At 51.1% G+C, this 21,475-nt stretch overlaps 2 protein-coding genes across 35 annotated transcripts in view; one reads left to right on the forward strand and one right to left on the reverse strand.

Annotated features, from left to right (window-relative positions):
* TK1 (thymidine kinase 1) lies at positions 1–13,561 on the reverse strand. The gene is made up of 7 exons (XM_086356398.1): positions 13,288–13,561; positions 13,143–13,174; positions 11,986–12,096; positions 9,032–9,125; positions 1,609–1,698; positions 1,194–1,313; positions 1–948 (listed from the first exon to the last, which is right to left on the reverse strand). Exons 1-7 carry the CDS (start codon positions 13,435–13,437, stop codon positions 745–747), a joined length of 801 nt encoding a protein of 266 aa, XP_086212524.1. The 5' UTR covers positions 13,438–13,561; the 3' UTR covers positions 1–744.
* Positions 13,473–21,475, forward strand: part of AFMID (arylformamidase) — a 23,520-nt gene continuing 15,517 nt past the window's right edge. For 9 of the 34 annotated variants that reach the window (XR_015147255.1, XR_015147256.1, XR_015147250.1 and 6 more), the window contains exons 1-2: positions 13,584–13,835; positions 15,672–15,762. Coding sequence is in view for 13 of the 34 variants with exons in the window: in XM_086356377.1 (XP_086212503.1) it covers positions 13,731–13,835; positions 15,672–15,762 (196 nt within the window). In the remaining 21 variants the exon portion in view is untranslated. Of the gene's footprint in view, positions 13,836–15,671; positions 15,763–16,760; positions 16,842–21,475 lie in introns of those variants that run through there. The other 25 variants (XR_015147252.1, XR_015147247.1, XR_015147253.1 and 22 more) reach the window with 10 other exon arrangements.

The raw sequence follows: 21,475 nt of genomic DNA on the forward strand, positions 1-21,475 counted from the left end.
TGCTTTTACCAACCAATAAATTTTAATATTAGTTATCAGTTCCACACACACACACACAGCCCCCACCTCCTTAGAAGACAAGCCCATGGGAGCTGAGCCCCAGAGCAGGGTGAGTGCCACCCACGTGGAAGAAGCTGTAATTCTGGAGAAAATGATCGCCAGATCAGGAAGGGCTTTCAGCCCAAAAGGAAATAATAAGTCCAGCCATCCCCAGGGGCAGCCAGGAGCCCTGTCCCAGGCAGAGGGACCAAGTCTTTGCGTGGGAGGAGGCCCACGCTGAGCCAGAGGTGCTGGGGTATGGACTTCCCAGTGAGAACAGAAACTCAACAGCAAATGCCACAAACTGGGAAGAAGCCGGCGACGCCGATGTCACAGCAGCTTGTGGCTTGGCCTCACCCCAAGAGGGATGGCTGCAGCGGCCGGATCCCGCCCTGCAGGGCGGCCAGCTCCGGCCTCGGGAGACTGTGATCGCCCCGCAGCCGGGATGGGAACTGAGAAAAGCTGGTGGGCAGGCGAGGAGGGAAGTGTGCAGTGCAGATCACCAGCCGCCTCCTTGGCCTGGGAAAGGGCACAGCAGCAGGGACTGCTGGTGGTGAAACCTCCACCTCCCCCCATGCCCCTCCCCCACCACTTCCTCCTCCAAGAAGGCTGGGCAGCTCTCGGGCATCCGCCAGGGGGCGACAGCGGGCGAGTTGGGGGGAGCAGGTGGTGGGGGAGCGCCTGCCATGGGGAGGGGCCGGGACCTCAGTTGGCCTGGCTGCACTGCCAGATCTGATGAGTGGCAAACAGCTTCCGGACTCCTGGGGCCTCCGCGGGCTTTCCCAGCGTCATCGGGCAGTTCTCCTTATTCTCTTCGCTGTCCAGCACGGCGGGCTGACCCGAGGCCTTCTTGAAGTAGCATAGGCGGCACACGGAGTGGTACTTGTCTGCTCCTCCGATGACCTCGACCTGACCGTGCGACAGGAAGCGCCTGGATTGAGCGGGGTGGGGGGCGCAGCGCCCCATCCCTCGCCCTTGGGAGAAGGCAGAGGGCGGCTACTTCCTTCTCCACACCCAGCCTCTTGGTGTAGGCGCCCCTGCCTGCCCCCCACCCACCCATCCCTTGGAGAAGGCAGGGGGCAGCTACCTCCTCCTCCACACCCAGCCTCTAGGTGTAGGCGCCCCACCCCTGGGAGAAGGCAGGGAGTAGCTACCTCCTTCTCCACGCCCAGCCTCTTGGTGTAGGCGGCCTCTCGGAAGCACTCCATGCACACTGCCGTCAGCTTGACCACGCTCTCTGCCAGGGGCACCAGGTTCAGGATGGTCCCAAAAGCCTGTACAATCCACAGAAAGACGAGTGCACACTCATTTCGCCGGGTGGGCTTTTCCTGGAGACCCTGACTCACAGCCCTGAAGCCAGGAAACTAAGCCTGGACCTCGCCTTCCCCCAGAGCACCTGCCCTAGGCGGGTGGAGTCGGGGCACCCCAGGGAGCTGGGACTGGCTGGCCCGAGTGCCTGGGCTTGGGCATGGTGTGGGCATCCAGGGCACGCTGGGCTGTCCATTTCTGTGCACTGCCCAGGCCCCTCAGTCCCCGGACCCACCCTAAGACCTGGACCAGACACTTCACCTTCCTCTGAAAGGTCCCATCCAGCGCAGCCACAATGACAGTCTTCCCCGAGTTGGCCATGTTCTCGCAGAACTCCACAATGTCAGGGAACTGGAGGAAAGGGTGAGAGGAGGAGGAGGAGTGAGCTTCTGCCCTGGGCAGCAGCTTCCGGGAGCTGCGGACACGCTGCCAGGCCCAGAAGCTCCACTACCCGCATCCAGGTGGAGCTGAGAACAGGGCCACCCCAGCTCTCCCACCCACAGCTTCCCAACTTGCTCCCCCATGGCACCAACTTTCCACAGCAGAGCCAGGCCGCACTCCAGGCTAGGCGCCTGGGCCTGCCACCAGGGTGATGCAACCCAGGTGGAGAGGCTGTCTGCCACTGCAGTGGACCAAAGCTCAGATCTGACGCTGCCTCGGGCTTGAACCAGGTTCTCCACTGGCTGTGACACTGGCAATGACTTCACGTTCCTGAGCCCAGGAAAAGGCAAGGAAGGCCCCTGGTGATGTTTAAGGATTAAGGACACACAAATAATTTATTACATATGCTATGTGGCTGAGAGGCAGGCTCTGTGTGTTTGCTTTTATTTTCTTCTTTTAAACATAATGTACCATGTGATGCCTGGAGAAGGGGCAGGAGTTCCACTGGCCACTTACAGAGCAGGATGGCTCAACACACCACCTGCGGAAAGTCCTTACTTGGTAAATAAAATTTCATTTCAAGTGGCCCAAGGGGCCACTACTTAAACGAAGCTTTTTGTGACCTTTCACTGGTCAATCATCTATCTGGTCTGTGGGCTGGGTGAAGTGGGGAGTTCCAGTGTTTGGGCAGAGGGTCTCTCTCCAAGCTACTTGTGGAGGTGTGTAGTTACAAGACCCGAGGGCTCACCCAGACGAAGGCCAGGACGGGGCTTAGAGAACCCAAAGCAGTTCCAGCGGGATCCACCAAAGCCAGATCTGACTGCCCTCTGCAGGGTTTGCCGAGCCTGCACTATGGAAACGGCACCTCCCACCCCTAGGCTCCAGCCTGGCTCCAGGTGAGGCCCCTCCTTTTCTCTAAAGGACACGTCACAGGTCACAGAAATGCAGCCCCCGGCCTGCAAGGACCTGTCAGCCAGTGCCCCCCACCCCGATCCCTGTTGTTACAAACAAAACCGTCTCTAGACACTGCCAGAAATCCACGGGGAAGGTGGAGAGCAGAACCACCCTGGAAGGAGCACCTTCTTCATCTTACCCTCCCTGTCCAGTCATGGTCCCTCCACACCAGGGTTTGGGGACCGCGAGGGGCCCTCCACCCTGCCTGCTACAGTGATGCCCGCGGTCAGAGAGCTTAGTTCTTCCACCTGAACTTTGTGCCCTGTTCACATGCCCTCCCACTCTCTGCCCAAACACTGAACCCGGGGCCCCCAGAAGGGGGTCCTGAATGACCCAAGGTACAGTCAGAGCTGCCCAGGTTGTCTGCAGCATCCCCGAAGGCCCACTGGTAACCAACCACGTTACTGACGTTTGTTTCTATCGCCACTCATTTTTTTAGGTTATGTTACGGGCTGACTTGTGAAGCCTCCCACCCCCCCAATCCTTATGCTGAAACCCTGACCCCCAGTACCTCAGAATGTGACCTTATTTGGACAGAGCGTCTTTGCAGAGGTCATCCAGTTAAAGCAGGTGTGTAGGGTGGGCTTCACTCCAGTAGGAATGGTGTCCTCGCAAAAAGGGGAAATGTGGACCCAGGGACAGACAGAGGAGCAGACGAATGTGAAGAGGCAGGGAGCACATGGCCACCTGCACGCCGAGGGGACCGGCCTGGGACAGACTCTCCCTCACGGCCTTGGGGGAACCTGCCCTGCCCACACCTTGATCTTGGGCTCCCAGCCTCCAGAGCTATAGAAAATGAATGTCTGTGGTTTAAACCACCTGGTCTGCAGTGCATGTTACAGCAGCCAAAGACCCCAATACAAGTTACATTTAAAGCGGGGCTTCAGAGGACCTAGCCAATGCAGAATTTTCTTGGGAGACAAAAATGATCACCACAGGGGATCCAGCAAGAAAAGCAACAGGTAGGGTTTCTTGACAGTGACAAGCCTGCCAGTGTGGTTCATCTGCTCGCCCAGCACCAGGGCTGACCTGCCGAGAGCCGCTTCCTGAACAAGGTATGATGGGGGTGGGGAGGACCGAAAGCGGTGGAAGCGGAGGTCAGGCAGCCAGGAAGGAGATCCGCCCTTGTCGTCATGTTGCCCAGTGGTCGCAGCCTCGTGATGCTCGACGGAAGCACCCCGGCCCTGCCCAGGCGGAGACCTCGCTTCCTAGCAGCCCGGCTGGCGTTGAAGGTTGCAGAGACCACAGGAGGGGACAGGGCGAAGGATGTGACAGTGAAGGATTCAGCCGCTCCACCACGAATGGTAAAGACTAAATGAGATGCCCAGACCAAATCCAGAGGCAAATAAACCAGGAAGAAATATTTACAGCATGTAACAAAGTGGCGCTGGTTATATCACATGACCCAGAGGAAAGACAAACCAAGAGGAGGCTCTTTACAAAAGGAGAAAATAGGGACAACGTCAGCCACCCAGTAAGAAAAGAGAAAGGCAGTCAGAACAGAATATGTGTGCGCAGCCACCGCCGCCTGCCCTCCACGGGGACGTCTGCAGACCCGGCAGTCCCCGCCCCCCTCCTGCAAGCCATCCATGCCCCTCCAGCAGAGGACCGTCCTGGGCGGCTTCCAGGCTCTCCCAGGGTGAACGCTGAAGTCCTTCCTGCTGACCAGGCCAAAGCCCCTGATCTGGAGCACACTCCTGCCTGGGAACTTCACCCCACTTCCCTTCCAGCCCCTTTCTGACCGTCCTCATAAAGCACGATCCCCACCGGGGCTCCACCTACTCACACGGCTTTTCTCTTCCCTAGTTGCCAAAACTTTTACATATCTCTTTCCCCCAGCTAGAATGGAAGCGCAAGGGCGAGACCCTGGCTGTACCCCCAACACCTAGAACACTGCCGCCATACGGCTCAAGCTCAGAAAACACTGCATGAACAGATCCGACCCCTTGGCCAGTGATTCCAATACACCAGATAAACCCCAATACGCCAGATGACAGCCCAATGTCCACCCACACGTCCATCATAGCCTTTAAGTGCCATACCCAAGGGGCCGGGTCATGCAAGACACGGTACATTCACAAGGATAGGTGTCTGTTGATGTGGAAAGATGGTCACAACACGTGATATGAACCCAATCTATAAATAGATATATATGTACGGAGACTAGAAGGATGCAGACAAAATGTTCTGTGATTTTTGTTTTGTTTTTCTGGGCAGCGAAAGAGAAGGGCAGGCCAGCGGCAGGAGCTGCCTGCGCTCACAGTGGGCCTTGGGGTTGCTGTGCTGAACAGAATTAATTTCATACAACTAATTTCATAGAGTTAATTTCATGAGCTTCTGGCCCGGTCACACAGGGCAAAACCAGACCCCTTCTAGGGAATACCCTGGGGGTCCAGTGGTTAGGATTCAGAGCTCTCACTCCCGTAGACCCAGGTTCAATCCCTAGTCCAGGAACTAAGATCCCACACGTTGTGTGGCATGGTCAAAACAAACAAACAAGACCCCTCCCTAAGCATGTCTGAGCACGGACAGAACGTAAGTAAGCATCACCTAGGCTATGGGGTACCAAATGTCCCCCCTCCTGGCTAAAGGAGTGACCCCTGCTGCTTCGGCCTCCTGGTCCACCCTCCCTACAGGTGACGTTTAAGATGCTGGTCAGAATCATCGCTCTTCCAAGGACACCAAATCAAGAGCCAAACCGGCCTCCAAAACCCTCCCAGGAATGACCTGACACCGCCCCCATTTCCTAATAACCAAGCCCTCACCCACACCCCCCAGTTCTCATGCCAGTGTCTCCCTGCAACTACAATCCCCAGTTGTTCAGTTCTGGGGCTATTCCTGGTGGTCTCTGGACAGAAGACATTAGTAGTCAGTTATGGACTTTCTTCTTAGATATAGCCCTTCCTGACTTTTCCCAGATGAGCCCCCTTCGTACTTGTGGTAAAACAGAGATAAGACGGGCACTCAGGGTGACCCCGTGAGGCTGGCGTGCCCAGGAGCCAGCTGCCCAGCCATCACTGCACCCTCAGCTGGTAGCTTGGGGACTTCAGACACACCCCTCCCTGACACCTCGTCCGCACAGGAAGGATGAAGGAAGGAAGGGGCAGTCCTTTTGTCCGGCCCCACGTAGAGAGGCAGCCTCCAGACTTCTTGCTAAGCAAGACCCACAGGGGTGAGGATCGAACAGAAGACTGGCGATGTTTCTATAGGGCGTTTAATAAATACTTGTGATGGAAACTCAACTGTGACTTGCTGGCCAGAGAGGAAGCAGCCATAGAAACAGAACAGAACTGGGGGTCCAGTGGCCCACCAGCTCCCGAACCAGGGCACTTGGCTCTCAACCAAGGAGGTGTCAGAAGAGGAAGGTCCCTGCCAGGGTGTCCAGCTCAGCCCTGAGAAGACGCTTTACCTACAGCCAGGGAGCAGAGTGGTTAGTGGGCACACACCGGGCCTGAAGGATGGGAGAGCTTCCCCAAAGCTCTCATTCCTTGTTCTGAGAGCCACCCCCCAAAACTGACCCAGGCTCCCCAAAGCCTTCTGGAGCTCAGAGTCTGGGAGAGAAAGGGAAGAGCTGCAGCCCTGTTCTCCCCTGAAGCCCCTCTTACCCCAAGTCCCCCCACCATGAAGCCACAAAAGAAAACTTAAGTGTGCGTGTGTGCGTGCATGAAGAGGCCAGCTACGACACAGCTGTGTTCAGAAGCAAGCTGACCATCTCTGAGGTCAGAGACAGAGTGGTCACAACAAGGTGGGTGAATAGACGGATGCAGCACGGCTCCCGGAGCAGGTCCGGGCAGCCAGCAGTCCATCTCCAGAGGGCACACACCGAAAGATACACCCAGTGTGGGGATAGAGGATCCCCAGTCTCAGGTGGGAGGGAAGCATGGAGCTGTGATCACCATAACAGAGCCTGAGACATCCCTGGAGGACATTACAGCCCGAGCCACTGGCTCCACCCTGCCCTGGGACCTGGAAGGCAGGGCAGGCAGATTGCCAACCACTCACCTAACAAAGAGGCAGGCAGATTGCCAACCACTCACCTAACAAAGAAAAGTATTTCCTTAATTTTCTATTTCCTCTTCCTCCAGGGCACAGCACTGGACCAAATGCACAGATAAGGGAGTGAAGTGAAGTCGCTCAGTCGTGTCGACTCTTTGCGACCCCGTGGGCTTTAGCCCACCAGGCTCCTCTGTCCATGGGGTTCTCCAGGCAAGAAAACTGGAGTGGGTTGCCATTTCCTTCTCCAGGGGATCTTCCTGACCCAGGGATTGAACCCAGGTCTCCCGCACTGCAGGTAGACGCTTTAACCTCTGAGCCACCAGGGAAGTCCACAGATAAGGGAACCGTATGCCAAAACTCCAGTGGTGAGAAGGCAGCAGAGGCAAGGCACACGTGCGGACCCTGGCATATGGAAACCACCCAGGGACCCACTGGGTTCTAGGGACCTCTGGGTTGTCTCCTCTCTACCGTCAGCATGCAGCCACCTGGACTGATCTTGGAAGTCACATGTGAAGACAGGGGCCTCGTTGGCAGGCCATCCCACCACTGATGACTTGGAATACCTTTCTTTCATGGTAAGCTACTGAAAATTAGGGTTTATTTGTCACAGGAGCCACATTACCCTAACGTAATGGGTGGAGGTGGGGGGTTGAAGTAAAGTCCCTCGGGAGTTTTAGTTTCATCCATTCAAGACACATTTGAAGAAATAAAACACTGCAAAAACGCTGGAGAGAAACTAAGATCACAAGAGACAACCCACAAGCTCAGCCAGAGAGCATGCTCCTAATGACCCGGATGCAGAGTGAGCTGGAGACGACTTTAAAAAGAGGTTTCCAGAAAGACAACAGAAGGAACAGAATTGATGCTTGATTCTTAAACAAGGGTATCTAAATGTCCATCAACAGATGAATGGATAAAAAAGATGCAGTACATATATACAATGGAATACTACTCAGCCATTAAAAAAGAACGAAATAATGCCACTTGCCGCAACATGAACGGACCTGGAGTGAGTCAGAGAAAGATATCATATAACATCACTTATGTGTGAAGTCTAAAAAAAAGGTACAAATGAACTTTTTTACAAAACAAAAACAGAGTCACAGATGTAGAAAACAAATTTATGGTTACCAGGGGCATGAGGTGGGCGAGGATAAATTAGGAGATTGGGGTTGACATACACACACTACTATATATAAAACAGATAACTAATGAGGACCTACTGCATAGCACAGGGAACTCCACTCAATATTCTGTAATGCCCATATGGAAAAAGAACCAATAACAAAGAGTGGATGTGTGTATACGTATAACTGATTCACTTTGCTGTACGCTTGAAACTAATTCACTGTCAATCGACTGTACTCCAATACAGCAGAAACAAACAAAAACCCCAAGAGCAGACTGTTAAATAAGCCACAGCCAGTATAAAACAGGATAAATAAAAAGAAGACCCCCCTGGACCACAATGCTCTGAGAGAGAACAGACGGGCTCCCTGCCCAGGAAAGGGATCAGAGAGGCCTTCTCCTGAGCTCTAAGGCACGCGTCTGCTGCTTTTCCAAAGCAGCAAGGGGAAACACTGGCCACGTGCAACCCCGCTAACTAGAAAACAAAACAAAGCCATCTTCACATCAAGACGGAGAGCTTCCCACCGACACAGCCTGGCTGTAAGAACTACTAAAGGGTGTATTTCAGCAGGAGGAAAAATAAACCCATAAAGAACAAGCAAGAGGGACTTCCCCAGTGGTCCAGCGGCTAAGACTCTATGCTCCCAACGCAGGGGGCCCGGGTTCAGTCCCTGGTCAGGAAACTAGATCCCACATGCCGCAACTAAGACGTGGCACCGCCAAATGAATAAAAACAAACAAACAAAAAAAAAAAACAAGCAAGAAGTATCAATGAGCCAAACCAAACCAAACCCTTCCTTCTGGTATTGAGAAATCAAACTTTTTTGTTCATTGTAAATTTTTTTTTTAAAGGTACAATAAATTCCATGTAACGGTAACACAGAGGGGAATTTCCTGGTGGTCCAGTGGCTAAGAGTCTGTGCTCCCAATGAAGGGGGCCCAGGTTTGATCCCTGGTCAGGAAGCTAGATCCCCCATGCTGCAATGAAGACTGAATGAGACCCAAGCAGCCAAATAAATACATATTTAAAAAAAAAACAACTCAGAAACACAGAAAGCAGTAAGGGAAATTCAAAGGGTTTTCAGATACTAGTTAAAGCAAATTAACTTAACAATATTTACCTACTTAAAGATCAGAATAGAACCAATAACCTCCAAACCAGCAGAGGAAAAAGGGGGACTTAAGGGGTTCACAGGAAGAGCAATGTCAGGACAAGTCAACTTACAAACTGCCCTTCGTCGATGCCTATGACAGCCACCCTCTGTGCATCCTGGATCACGTCCCGGAGCAGACAGGCTGGCAGGGCCTCCATGGTGTTCCTGGGGACAGAAAGCCAGAGTGTGGGCAAGGCAGGGGAGCGCCCTCACGACCACCCCTTCCTTGCAAAGCAGGTCAAGCCATCTGCCCAGAGCTTTGAGAAGTTAGTGCCCGTGGGAAGGCATCTGGGAAGGATAGTAAAGGTCTTTCTTCAGAAAACCAGCTATTCAACATGAGCTATTTCACTTTATGCTTTGGACTGGAAATTAGCCATGCCCAAGGTAAAGGTCAACCTGGATGCCAAGCTCTTCTCTGCTGTGTGTGTAAGGGGAGGGGAGGGGCCGGGGCACAGAAGGGGTTAATTCATGAGCTACAGTGTCCAGGGCCCATGACGCTTTGGGGATGAATGAAATGTTTTAAATTCTCTTAAAAATCAGAATAAGGGGCTTCCCTGGTGGCTCAGTGGTAAAGAATCTGCCTGCCAGTGGAGGAGGCACAGGTTCAAGCTCTGATCCTGGATCCCGCTCGCTGCACAGCAAGGAAGCCCAGGCGCCACAGCTACTAAGCCTGTGCTCTAGAGCCAAGAGCTACAGCGACTGGAGCCCGTGTGCCCAAGAGAAGCCACCCCAGTGAAAAGCCTGCTCACCGCAACTCCAGTAGCCCTCGCTCGCCTCACCTAGAGAAAAACCTGAACAGCACGGGAGATCCAGCCCCCAAAAATAAAAATAAATCAATAAAATTATTTTTTAAAAAACCAGAATGTGACTCTGTCTGAATTATTTTTGTCTTTCTAGCAATGTACTCATAGAGTATAATTTTTTTCTTCTGATAGAGGAAGGGGCCCATGAAAGTCTTACCATGGCCCTGGGTAGACCATTAGCACCAGAATCTAAGACTTGCAGCCCCGTGCGCTGGCAGAGATAAGCTGGGAACACCAATCAGCAGGGCAGTGACCTAGAATTCCCTCCTGTGGACTCCTCTGGCTGATCACAGGATTTCTTACAGACCATAGAGCTATTAACAGGCAGAGTCGGCATTCAAATCCACATTCATGCTGCTGCCTCGTATGTCCTAAAGGCAGATTCCCACCCAGCAGAGTATGAAAGCGAAAGGCAGCATGTGGGAATGTTCCAGTGCATTAAATGACTCAGTGAATCCTGCCCTGCCCCCACAGCCAGGCCTTCTGGAAAAGGAAAGCTAGTTCTTTGTCTTCTTTTTAAAAAGTTTCTGTTTTTCTACAATGTTATTTTCTCCTGTCTCCATTTCTGCCTGCTCCTCTGAACTAGCCTTGCAAGGGGCTAGGAGCTTCCTGAAGGTTCTGCAGTTTACAGCTAGAGTGGCTCAGACCATAAAGAATCTGCCTGCAAGGCAGGAGACCTGGGTTCAATCCCTGGCAACCCACTCCAGTATTCTTGCCGGGAAAACTCCCACAGACAGAGGGGTGGCAAAGAGTTGGACACGACTGAGCAACTTTTACTTCACTTTTAAAACGATGCCGTAGTGATTATCTTACAGTTACTTTACGGTCATCCTGCTTCAAGCTCTGGGAAGAGTGGGAAACTACTTCCTGCATTTTAAACCCCCCACCCTTCCCCAAATAAAGAAAACCAGAGAGCAGGCAAGGCAGTAAGCTGGTTCCATCTCTAGCAAGAGCAGCGTCTCTGGAGCTTTGTCACCCTGCCAAGCGCTCGGCCTCTGCTGGGGCTTGTCCAGGCCTCTAGAGCCCATGTCAGAAAGGGTTTGTGACCCTGGGGCAGGGCTCGGATTTCACGCCATTGAACAGACTCCAGAAGCTGCCCTTCTGTTCGCTGCAGTGTTGCCTCTACTGCCTCACTGTCCACCCCTGATGCTCCCCGAGTCCCATGCGGCGGAGGCCTATGTTTTAGGGATGAGAAGGCAAATTTGGAGATGTAAATGACCTGCCTGCAACAGACAGCAGGTCAGGGAAATGTCACTCAATGTTTAACTTAACTCGGAGTCCAGGGCCCTCTAAGCCTCAGCACCTGCCCGCCTTCAGAACCCCACTCGTTAGCCTATGAAATCACCCAGCCTGTAAAAACTAACCATGCCGTATGTTGAGGCCACTCTCTCCTTCTGAGATGGGCCACACTCTGTCTGTGGTGTATGTTTCTCTCTAAATAAATCCACCTCTTACTTTAAAAAGAAAAAAAAAAAAAGCTCCCACCCTGAAACCACTCACAGCATGGCCTTGCTGCTGGGGGCTCAAGTGGACAAGTCTGGAAGACAACAACAGTGTCTCAGGCTCCAAAGTATGAGGCCCCAGTCTGCTGCACGGAATGGCAGGAATGGTACTAAATTTCACCTCCAACCTCAGGCAGTGGACTGAAATGTCCACAGGGCGCAGGCAGATAGACGTAAAAGGGGGATGCTCGAAGGCCACGAGATGACGGGAAGTCGAGGACAAGCCAACTACAAATTTAAATAAAATTCACTCTGCAGCCAACAAAACCAGCCTACATCTTCCATGGAGGTCAAGAGCAGGAGGTCAAGAGTAGTATCCTTAGTCAGATACTACTGACATTTGGGGCTGGATCATTCTTTGTCATGAGGCGGTCTATGCATCATAGAATGTTTAGTGGTATTCCTCGACCGACTAGTTGCCATCATGCCCTTATCTCCTCCTGTGGTTAAAAACTAAAAAGATCTCCAGACATTACAAATAGACTCTAGAAGGCAAAATCACCTCCACTGGGTTAAGAACCACTGGGCTAGAGTCCCAAGAAAGGCCAAGTTGTAGGGTACCATGCCAAGCAACTAGGAAAGTTTGCAGATTTAAACGGTTCCTTGTCAGGCATCAGCATTATTAACCATCCACTCTAAAGAACTCTGACAGTATGTCAGAATTTACACCGGGCTTCTCACAAAAGGTGTGGGGACAGGATGGAAGAGGTAGGGACTGACCGGTCATGTGTGGAGAAGAGGCTGCTGTAACGCGTGTCTTTGGCATATTTGATCACCAGGCACTTGTACTGGGCAACCTGGAAGCGACGGACCCGTCTCATCAGCTCAGTACTGCAAGGTAAGGCCCAAGCGTTAATGTGGGCGAGGAAGACCCCATCAGCTCAAGCTGGGTTCCCCACCGCCTTCTGGGGGTCTACAGCCTGAGTCCCACCCATGGAGGGGAAGGTTGCAGGGCAGGGTGTGGGAAAGACCTGTGAGGACAGAGAGGGCCCCAGCACAGAGTTTCAGTCTAGACCCAGGAAGGAGGAGCATGTCTGGGCAGGAAGTCATTCTCTACCGGGAGGGTGTCAAGGAGGAGCCCTCAGGTGGTCCAGGGAAGGGCTGGAGGAGTGATTCTGTTAGGAGCACAGGTGGTGTGGGCAAAGGAAAAGACCACATGCAGGGGAGAGGGGTCCAGATTCCATTCCAAAATCATCTCACCCCACAGTTCTTCACCTAACCTGAACTAACAGAACTTTTTGGTGCAACAAGGAGAGCATCGAGTCTGTGTCCATGAGCCCACCCTGAGCCTCACCATCGTGGGCAAGGGCTTTGAGCTGGAGGGCTCTCCCCCAGGGCCATATAGGAAGGGGTCAGGGGAGTTACTGGGAGCTCGCTGGCGCCACCTCGGTCTGGGATTCGGTCTATCACTTCAAGGAAGCAAAGTTGCCAGTGGCTTGACTCTGCAGTGTTCAGAGTGACTACCTTCCTGGGCCGTCTAAGGAAACAGTCACACTGGAAGGAAGCGACAAACACCGCAGGGCGCTCAGGGCCCGGCCACCGTGCACACGCCCTTCAGGTGGGGCTTTAAAGGGGCTTAACGACGACCAGCTCCCGGAAGGATGGGTGGTTGCAAGGCCCCAAGCGGAGGAGGGTCTGACGGAAATGGGAGGAGCGCCTCCTCCGCGAGGTATTCCACGGAGGAGAGACGTTCTGGGCGGGAAAGCGGGGGTCGGACAGCGGGAGATGTTCTGGGGGGGCCAGTGTTCTGAGAGGGGCCGCAGGTTCGGGGTGGGGTGGGGGGCGTCAGGGGTGGATGGCGTTCCGGCGGGGCTGGAGGAGGAGCAGGGAAGCAGGGGAGGAGGTCCTGGGCCACCCCCGTCCCGCAAGGCCATTACCTTTTTCCTGAGAACATGGGTCCGAGAATCACCTAGGAGAAAAGGAGAGGTCACTTCGGGCCCCGGGGCGCATGGATATCCAGGGACCTCCCCGCTACCAGTCACGACTCCGACCCTGACCCCGACCCCTCCCCGGCGCCCGCACCTGGATCTGCCCCCGGGTCTTGCTGGGGGAGCCTGGCAGCACGTTGGGCAGGTTGATGCAGCTCATGGCACCTTCAGGGAGCTGGCAAACCAAGCACTCTGCGCCGCTGCCGCCGCCTTGCAGGCTCCCGCCGGTTCCCGCGCAGGGCATGTTATCCCCGGCGAGCAGGCCAATCGGAAGCCGGGGCCGCCATCCCGGAACCAATCACCGCGCGGCCGCGGGATTGGAGGGAGATTTGGCCTCAGCCCGCCCCCTCGTGGGAGGGACCAGAAACGCGCGTACCAGGCTCTGTCCCCGGAAGGTGGGCGTGGCTCCTCCGGGATGGGGCCTGGTCTGTCACCAGAGAGGTGAGCGTAGTTCATCAGGGCCTGGTAGGAGCCCTGCCCACCTGCTATAAAAAGGCTGGGTCGCGCGCACACGCGGTACATGTGGCACTGTGGTACATGTGCGTCTGGTGGTACATGTGCGTCTGGTGGTACAAAGCGGGGATGGACGTCTCCGGTGGAAATCACAGGCACGAGGCTCCCTGGAAGAGGATGTCTAAAGAGGTAGGAGAATCACAGGGAGAGAGGCTGGGGCTAGGAGTGTAGCTCAGACATTACATGAGAGTTAAGAGAAAAGTTTAGAATCATTCCTGTGGGGGCTGTTGGTACAGTGTAGCAGATCCCCAAAGCTTTAGCACTTGGATTTATTTTACTTCTCTCCACAGACAGGCTTTTGCTAGCCTGATTTTAAGGGTAGAATATGGAAGCCCTGGCTATATTAATATTTATAAATATTAACCCCAGAGGAGGTTGGGGCCGAAGTTCCTAATCTTAATCTGAGGTTATGCAATGTGCAGAGAATGTGCCAGACCTGAAGGAAGCAGAAAGGCTGGTATTACTGCAGGATGGTCGTGAGGGTTAGAAACCTCATGTGTGGGGCGCAGTTCTTGATCCGCTAGCCTCCTGTGTTCCCCCTTTGCCTGGCAAGGAAATAAAGCCACTCTTTCTCTCTCCTTCATTAAAAAAGAAAGAAACCACATATGCAAAACACTCCTTATGATTATCATTCAATTTCCGGATTACTTTTCCTGCATTTTAAGCAGCAGTTCTTTCTCAGATCAGGGACACATCTAAGAATGTGATGACAGTTATGGATACTGCCCCCAAGAGATTCCATCCTCTGTGTGTGCGTGTGTGTCTCTCTGTCTCTCTCTTGTCTTTCTCTTTTCTCACACAAACCCCTACAATATGAGAGCACTCTCAGAACCCATTGCATTACCATTCTTATAAGTAAATAATAGCAAAAAGGACGATGATAGCAATCACAGAGTGTGCCAGGTAGGGCTGCAAACATCCTATGACCACAGACGGTACAGACCCAAACACCAGTGGCCAAGAGCCCTGTTCGATGGGACGAGGAGGAAACCCACATGTGAGTGCTTAGCTTTACTTCATGTACATGCCTTGTAGCTTTCAGCCTCACCAGGCTAACCGTGCTGAAAGCTATAGGGTGTGCACATGAAGTGAAGTACTGTTGTTTTGCTCATTATACAAATAACGGAACTGACTGTAAGAAAGTCGTCCAGGGTAAAAGAGCCCGCAGGTGTTGAAGCTTGGATGGCACCCAGCCCATCTGACTGTAGAGCCTAAGACCTTTCCGTGAGGCCACCCTTTCTTCAAATTTCCCAGTCCAGCCTTTGCCCATTTTTTGTTTGCTTTCTTTATTTGTTTTGTGGTGGTTGTTGTGTGTCTGAGTGCTCTCTCCAAAACCTGGTTCCTTACGACTTTCTGATTAAGTCTGAACGTCTGAGCTTGACATCCAAGACTCACTCTCCACCCTCCAGCCCCGCTTCCTCTGCGTTTCAGCAATTGAGGCTGGTCAGCATTTCCAATCATCTGACCTTTGATTCCTTCCTCTTCACCTCTGGGTCACTGATTCTGCTGTGACCTTCAGTCAGCTTCATGTCCTGTCAGGGAAGATCAACTTCACGTCACTGTCTCTGCAATGACTACCCCAGCTCTCTAGCTTCCTGTGATCTTTGCTGTAGAAGTGGTGCCCATGGCGGCATTCACTGGGACACCTTTATGGGTCCTCATTTCCCTTTAAGGCTGTTCTGCTGGTTAAAGGCAAGGCACTGCCCTCACTGCAAGTGTCTGACAGCACTTGCAATCTTGTTTCTGTTGTATCTGAAACATCTAGTTAATTAGTGGGGGGACAGTGGGGCCTGGGTTGCCAGGCTGGAGGCTGGAGGAGCTTGAAGGAAGCTAAGGGCATCTATAAGAGATATCAGGGAAGGGGCTTCTCCAGGCAGAGAAGAGCATCCAGGCACGTGGAGGGGCGGGGGCAGGGTCTGCATGGAGGTCAGAGGTCTTACAGAACCTTGTGTCTGTGTCCCACAGGAGCTGGATAACCAGTACTCCCCCAGCAGATGGGTTGTCAGACTGGGAGCAGAGGAGGCCATGAGGACCTATTCACAGATTGGAAACGAAGGTACTGGGGGACCTCTCTGTGGCCGCTTTGGGTGGACTTTAGCATGTGGCAGTGGTTCAAGATGCTGGGGCAGGGAGGAGGAGCCTCATAGCCCCAGCCTCTCCGGACAGTTCCCAAAGTCCAGGCATCTCATCTGCTTGGGGAGCCCTGGCTGCAGGACTGCCAGGGGGAGGGAGGCTCAGAGACTGTGTTCCACATCCCTGCCTGATCAGCCAACCAGCCAGCTATGCCCAGGCCTTAAGGCTACAGTGGCCCAGAGAAGTAGAGTGAAAAAAGGAAGGTCTCCCACGCAGCTGCTGAAAGTGGAATGTTGTTGCTATTTACCAAGTCAAAGAAGCTTTTTTTCTTTTTAATGAAATCAGGGCTTGGGAATCTGTAAGCTAGTGAAGTCTCAAGGTTGATTCCCATCTCAGTCCTGGGTCTCCAGAGTGTGTGCTGCCACCTTTTGAGCTGGGCCGGGCAGGCAGGTTCCACAGGGAATGTGTGGGTGAGGAAGCAGCCAGCCCCTCCTGCAAGTCGGAAAATTGGAGGTTGGCAAAGGCACTTTGTTCCAGCAGGCCAGATGGAGCTCCCGGGATCGATGTTCTCTACACCGAGATAACCCAGCTGGAGGGACAGGCTAGTGGGGGTTTATTCCAACACATTTCAGCACCTTCCCTCTCCTGATAGAGCTGGAGCTGTGTCCTGGGCTCTCCAGAGTTCCCTACCATGCCTAGCTCGGCACCAAATATGTCTCTATAGACTCAGTATATATTTGAGTGCGCAGTGACACCTATGTGAGCAGGTAGCAAACCTGTTTGTCTACCGTAATTGTCTTGAGGGAAAAAAGAGCTGACCCTTTAGAGAAAGGGAGTCTCTCATAAGAAGCAAGGGCTAAGAAGAGACTCTGAGACTCCAAAGTAAGCCCTTGGAGACTGTGTTTAGCCATCCCTCCCGAGAAGCCCTGTGGACAGCTTTACATTTACATCCCACCTCCCTTCCTGTTTTCGATGCTCCAGCTGCCCTAGAGGTGCCGCCAGCGCATCTGCCCCATTTCATTGGTGAAGAAGGTGAGTGTGATGATGGGGCATTCAGGCCAGGTGAGTGAGAAGAGCCATGCATGCAAGGGTTGGAGCCTGTCTCTATTGGAAATGTTGACATTTTGTTCATCATCGACTTCTTTGGCATAAATTTTGATTTTAAAAAATACTGCATTTACATATTATCTGTCTTTGTATTGGTCAGCTCAGGTTGCATAACAAAATGCCACGGGCTGGGTGGCTTAAACAATAGGAATCTCTTTCTCCCAGGGCTGGAGGCTGAGAAGTCCAAGGTCAAGTGCCAGCTGATTTTGTCCCCTGGTGAGGGTCTCTTCATGGCTTGCAGATAGACCTCTTCCCCCTGCATCCTCACATGGCAGAAAGAAGAGAAAGAAATGCTCACCTTTCTTCTTATAAGGCCACTAATCCCACCACGAGGGCTCCATCCTCATGACCTCAGCTAAACCTAAGTACCTCCCCAAGGCATCACCACATTGTTGTCGTTCAGTCGCTGACTCTTTGCGACTCTGTGAACTGCAGCCTGCCAGGCTCCTCTATCCGTGGGATTTCCTAGGAAAGAATACTGGAGTGGGTGGCCGTGCCCTCCTCCAGGGGATCTTCCCAACTCAGGGATGGAACCCAGGTCTCCCGTATTGCAGGCAGATTCTTTACCATCTGAGCCACCAGGGAAGCCCATCTGCTACCCTAGTCCCTCCTAAATCCACCTAGTCATTAGGCTGGCCATCTGAGTTTGCAAATTGTCATTATCAAGAGGAAAACAAAAAATCCACATATCCTTATGACAAAAAATGGCTTTGCAAGTTGTAGCTGGATGGGTATTGGAATTGGGATCCTGTCCTCCCATGGATTATATTGCTGATGATACATTTCAAAGAGATAGCTCCCAAGAACTCCCCTGGTAGTCCGGTGGTTAAGACTTCATCCTCCAATTCAGGGGGTTCATGTTTGATCCCTGGTCAGGGAGCCCACATGCCTCACAGTCAAAAAACAAAAACAGAAAATAGAAACAGTATTGTAAAAAATTCAATAAAAAACTTTAAAAATGGTCCACATCAATAAAAACCCAAAGAGCTCCCAGGTCTTTGAGAAAAACATTCCTAAGTTGTAAAACTGGCAAGAGAATCATTTAGCTTTAAAAAATATTTACATGCATTCCCGAAGGGTTGTAGAGAAAGGATTTATGATGATGTCTCCTAAAAATAAATTCTCCAAGAAAAGGGAGGGAGGTAAACTCCCTTTTCCTTTTTTGCACCAGGAAGGACATTGTTTTTCTTTTGATCTACTCCATCCTAACATCTTCCACCAGTAACTTGCGGTGGGCACTGTTCTCTTCCAATGAGTAGGTCATGTTTATTCTCCCCCAAGACCTGGCCTCTCCCAGGCTAGGTGAACACAGGCAGAGGGAAGTTGGAAGAACTGTGTCCTCTACCAGTAGCTATTAAATTTGTTTAATAAAACTCTCAGTAAAAATGTTTTAGAAGCCGTGGCGACGGAAAGAGATTACAACACTGGGAGGTGCAGAACAACAGGGTTTATCCAGCACCGGCATGAATCGCCTCCAGTGTCTGAGCCCCCGGGCTTTATTCTGGGTATCTTTTATATGCGTGGGCTTCCGGGTCCTAGTGACTTTCCAGCCTACGCAGTTTGGTTGAAGCCATAAGCAGGCCGGTTCACAGAAGCAGAGGTGGTGAGCATCAATAAGCAGGCCACTTTCCAGAAGTGGAAGCAGTGAGCATAGCAGTAAATTTCAGTTCAGTTCAGTCTCTCAGTTGTGTCCGACTCTTTGTGACCCCATGGACTGCAGCATGCCAGGCCTCCCTGTCCATCATCAACTCCTGGAGTTGACTCAAACTCATGTCCATTGAGTCCGTGATGCCATCCAACCATCTCATCCTCTGTTGTCCCTTTCTCCTGCCTTCAATCTTTCCCAGCATCAGGGTCTTTTCAAATGAGTTGCAGTAGACTTAAGCAACTATTTTAGTTTCTTTTTTTTTTCCTCTTCAAAAATGCATTGTTCAGTTCAGTTCAGTTCAGTTGCTCAGTCATGTCCGACTCTTTGCGACCCCATGAATCGCAGCACGCCAGGCCTCCCTGTCCATCACCAACTCCCGGAGTTCACTCAAACTAACGTCCATCGAGGCGGTGATGCCATCCAGCCATCTCATCCTCTGTCGTCCCCTTCTCCTCCTGCCCCAAATCCCTCCCAGCATCAGAGTCTTTTCCAATGAGTCAACTCTTCGCATGAGGTGGCCAAAGTACTGGAGTTTCAGCTTCAGCATCATTCCTTCCAAAGAAATCCCAGGGCTGATCTCCTTCAGAATGGATTGGTTGGATCTCCTTGCAGTCCAAGGGACTCTCAAGAGTCTTCTCCAACACCACAGTTTAAAAGCATCAATTCTTCAGCGCTCAGCTTTTTTCACAGTCCAACTCTCACATCCATACATGACCACTGGAAAAACCATAGCCTTGACTAGACGGACCTTTGTTGGCAAAGTAATATCTCTGCTTTTGAATATGCTATCTAGGTTGGTCATAACTTTCCTTCCAAGGAGTAATTTCATGGCTGCAATCACCATCTGCAGTGATTTTGGAGCCCCCCAAAATAAAGTCTGACACTGTTTCCACTGTTTCCCCATCTATTTCCCATGAAATGATGGGACCAGATGCCATGATCTTCGTTTTCTGAATGTTGAGCTTTAAGCCAACTTTTTCATTCATCAGGAGGCTTTTTAGTTCCTCTTCACTTTCTGCCATAAGGGTGGTGTCATCTGCATATCTGAGGTTATTGATATTTCTCCCAGCAGTCTTGATTTCAGCTTGTGTTTGTTCCAACCCAGCGTTTCTCATTGTACAAGAAACTAATTTCAAAAATACATTGTACAAGAAACTAAATAAGGTGTGTGTGTAACCAGGCTGGGGGCACATTTCCAAACTCCCTGTCCCTCAAGCCACGCCTCGCCCTAGGAGAGCCAATCACCAGCGAGGTGGGTGGGGGCCTCGTGATTGACAGCTTCTGCAACTGACAGCCTCTCCGAGGGATCCTCCTACTTTTTAAGGCTGAGTTGGCTCTTTTTCCTTTCCACCAGATAAAACCAAAGGGCCCACTTTTGTTTATCTGTGATAGGATACACCTAACTTAAAATGTACCATTTTAACCATTTTACAGTGTACAAGTCAGCGGCATTCAGTACATTCACGTTGTTGTATCATTTCCTCTGTGTGGTTCCAAAACATTTTTCATCACCCTGGAAGGATACCTCCCTACCCGTTAGGCAGGCCCTGGCAACAAATGACTGCTTTCTATCTCTATGGATTTTCCTATTCTGGATGTTTCCTATAAATGGAATCCTACAAGATGTGATCTTTTGTGTCTGGCCGCTTTCCCTTAGCACAAGGTTTTGGAGGTCCGTCCTTGTTATAGCCTGCCCGGGCTTCATTCCTATTTATGGACGAATAATTTTCCGTTGTGTGGATGGACCACGTTTTGTTTATCCATTCATCCGCTGATGGACATTTGGGCTATTTCCCCCTTTTGGCGATTGTGAAAAGTGCGGCTGTGAACATTCACGTACAAGTTGTTTGAAAGCCCAAATTTCTTAGTCCTAATTTCAATAGAAACAGCCATTCTGCCAAACTGCATATATTAATATATAAATGTTTACCGACACCTGCGTCATGGGCCAGTAGCAAACATTATGGGGCACCCATTGTTCACAGACCACATTGTAATAGCCCCGCCCTGCACTATCTGAGGCTGGCCATTTTTAGGCAACAATTGTTTTCTGATTACAAAAGGAGCATTTGCTTACTGAAAAGGATTTTGGAAAATAAAGCCATCAATAATTCTGCCACCCATTGTTCACATTGTAATGCGGTTTCTTCTAGTCTCTTTTTATTTTCTCCTGGAAGAAAACGTTCTGTATTAATAGGGTGCAATCCTGGTTTGTTGTGGATTTTTTGTGTGTGTGTGTTTTTTTTTTTGGCTGAGCTGCAGGGCTTGCAGGATCTTAGTTACCTGACCAAGAATTTCACCGCCATGGCGGTGAAATCTACAAGTCCTAACCAATGGACCACAAGGTAGCTCCCTGCAATCTTTTTTTTTTCTTTTGATAGTATGAACAGTGTTAAAAATTCTTTCTAAAAGAGATAGAAAATACTATGTGTAAAATAGATAAGCAACAAGGATATATTATTGTACAGCAGAGGGAAATACAGCCATTATTTTGTAATAACTTTAAATGGATTATAATCTATAAAATGTTGAATCACTGTGTCATATACCTGAAACTAATATAATGTAATAAGTCAACAATAGTTCAGTTAAAAAATTCTAACCCCAAATAATTGAAAATAAGTACTCAAATACATGTACACACATGTTCATAGCAGCATTATTCACAATTGTCAAAAGGTGGGAAAAGTCCAAATTCATCCACAGATGACTGGATAAACAAAGTGTGATATGTCCATGCAATGGAATTATTTTGGGCACAAGAAAGGAATGAACTACTGATGCATACTAGAACATGATGGACACTGAAACACAGTGCTCACTGAAAGAAGGAAGGCACAAAAGGTCACATTTATATGTATGATTATTATTTATATGTACGATTCCATTTATGTGAAGCATCCAGAACAGGGCAATCTGTAGAGACACAAAGCTGTGATTA

The sequence above is a fragment of the Bos grunniens genome, chromosome 19, assembly GCF_055505025.1.
Source record: "Bos grunniens cultivar Pamir isolate PY7600 chromosome 19, Bosgru_T2T1.0, whole genome shotgun sequence".
Taxonomy (NCBI): Eukaryota; Metazoa; Chordata; class Mammalia; order Artiodactyla; family Bovidae; genus Bos; species Bos grunniens.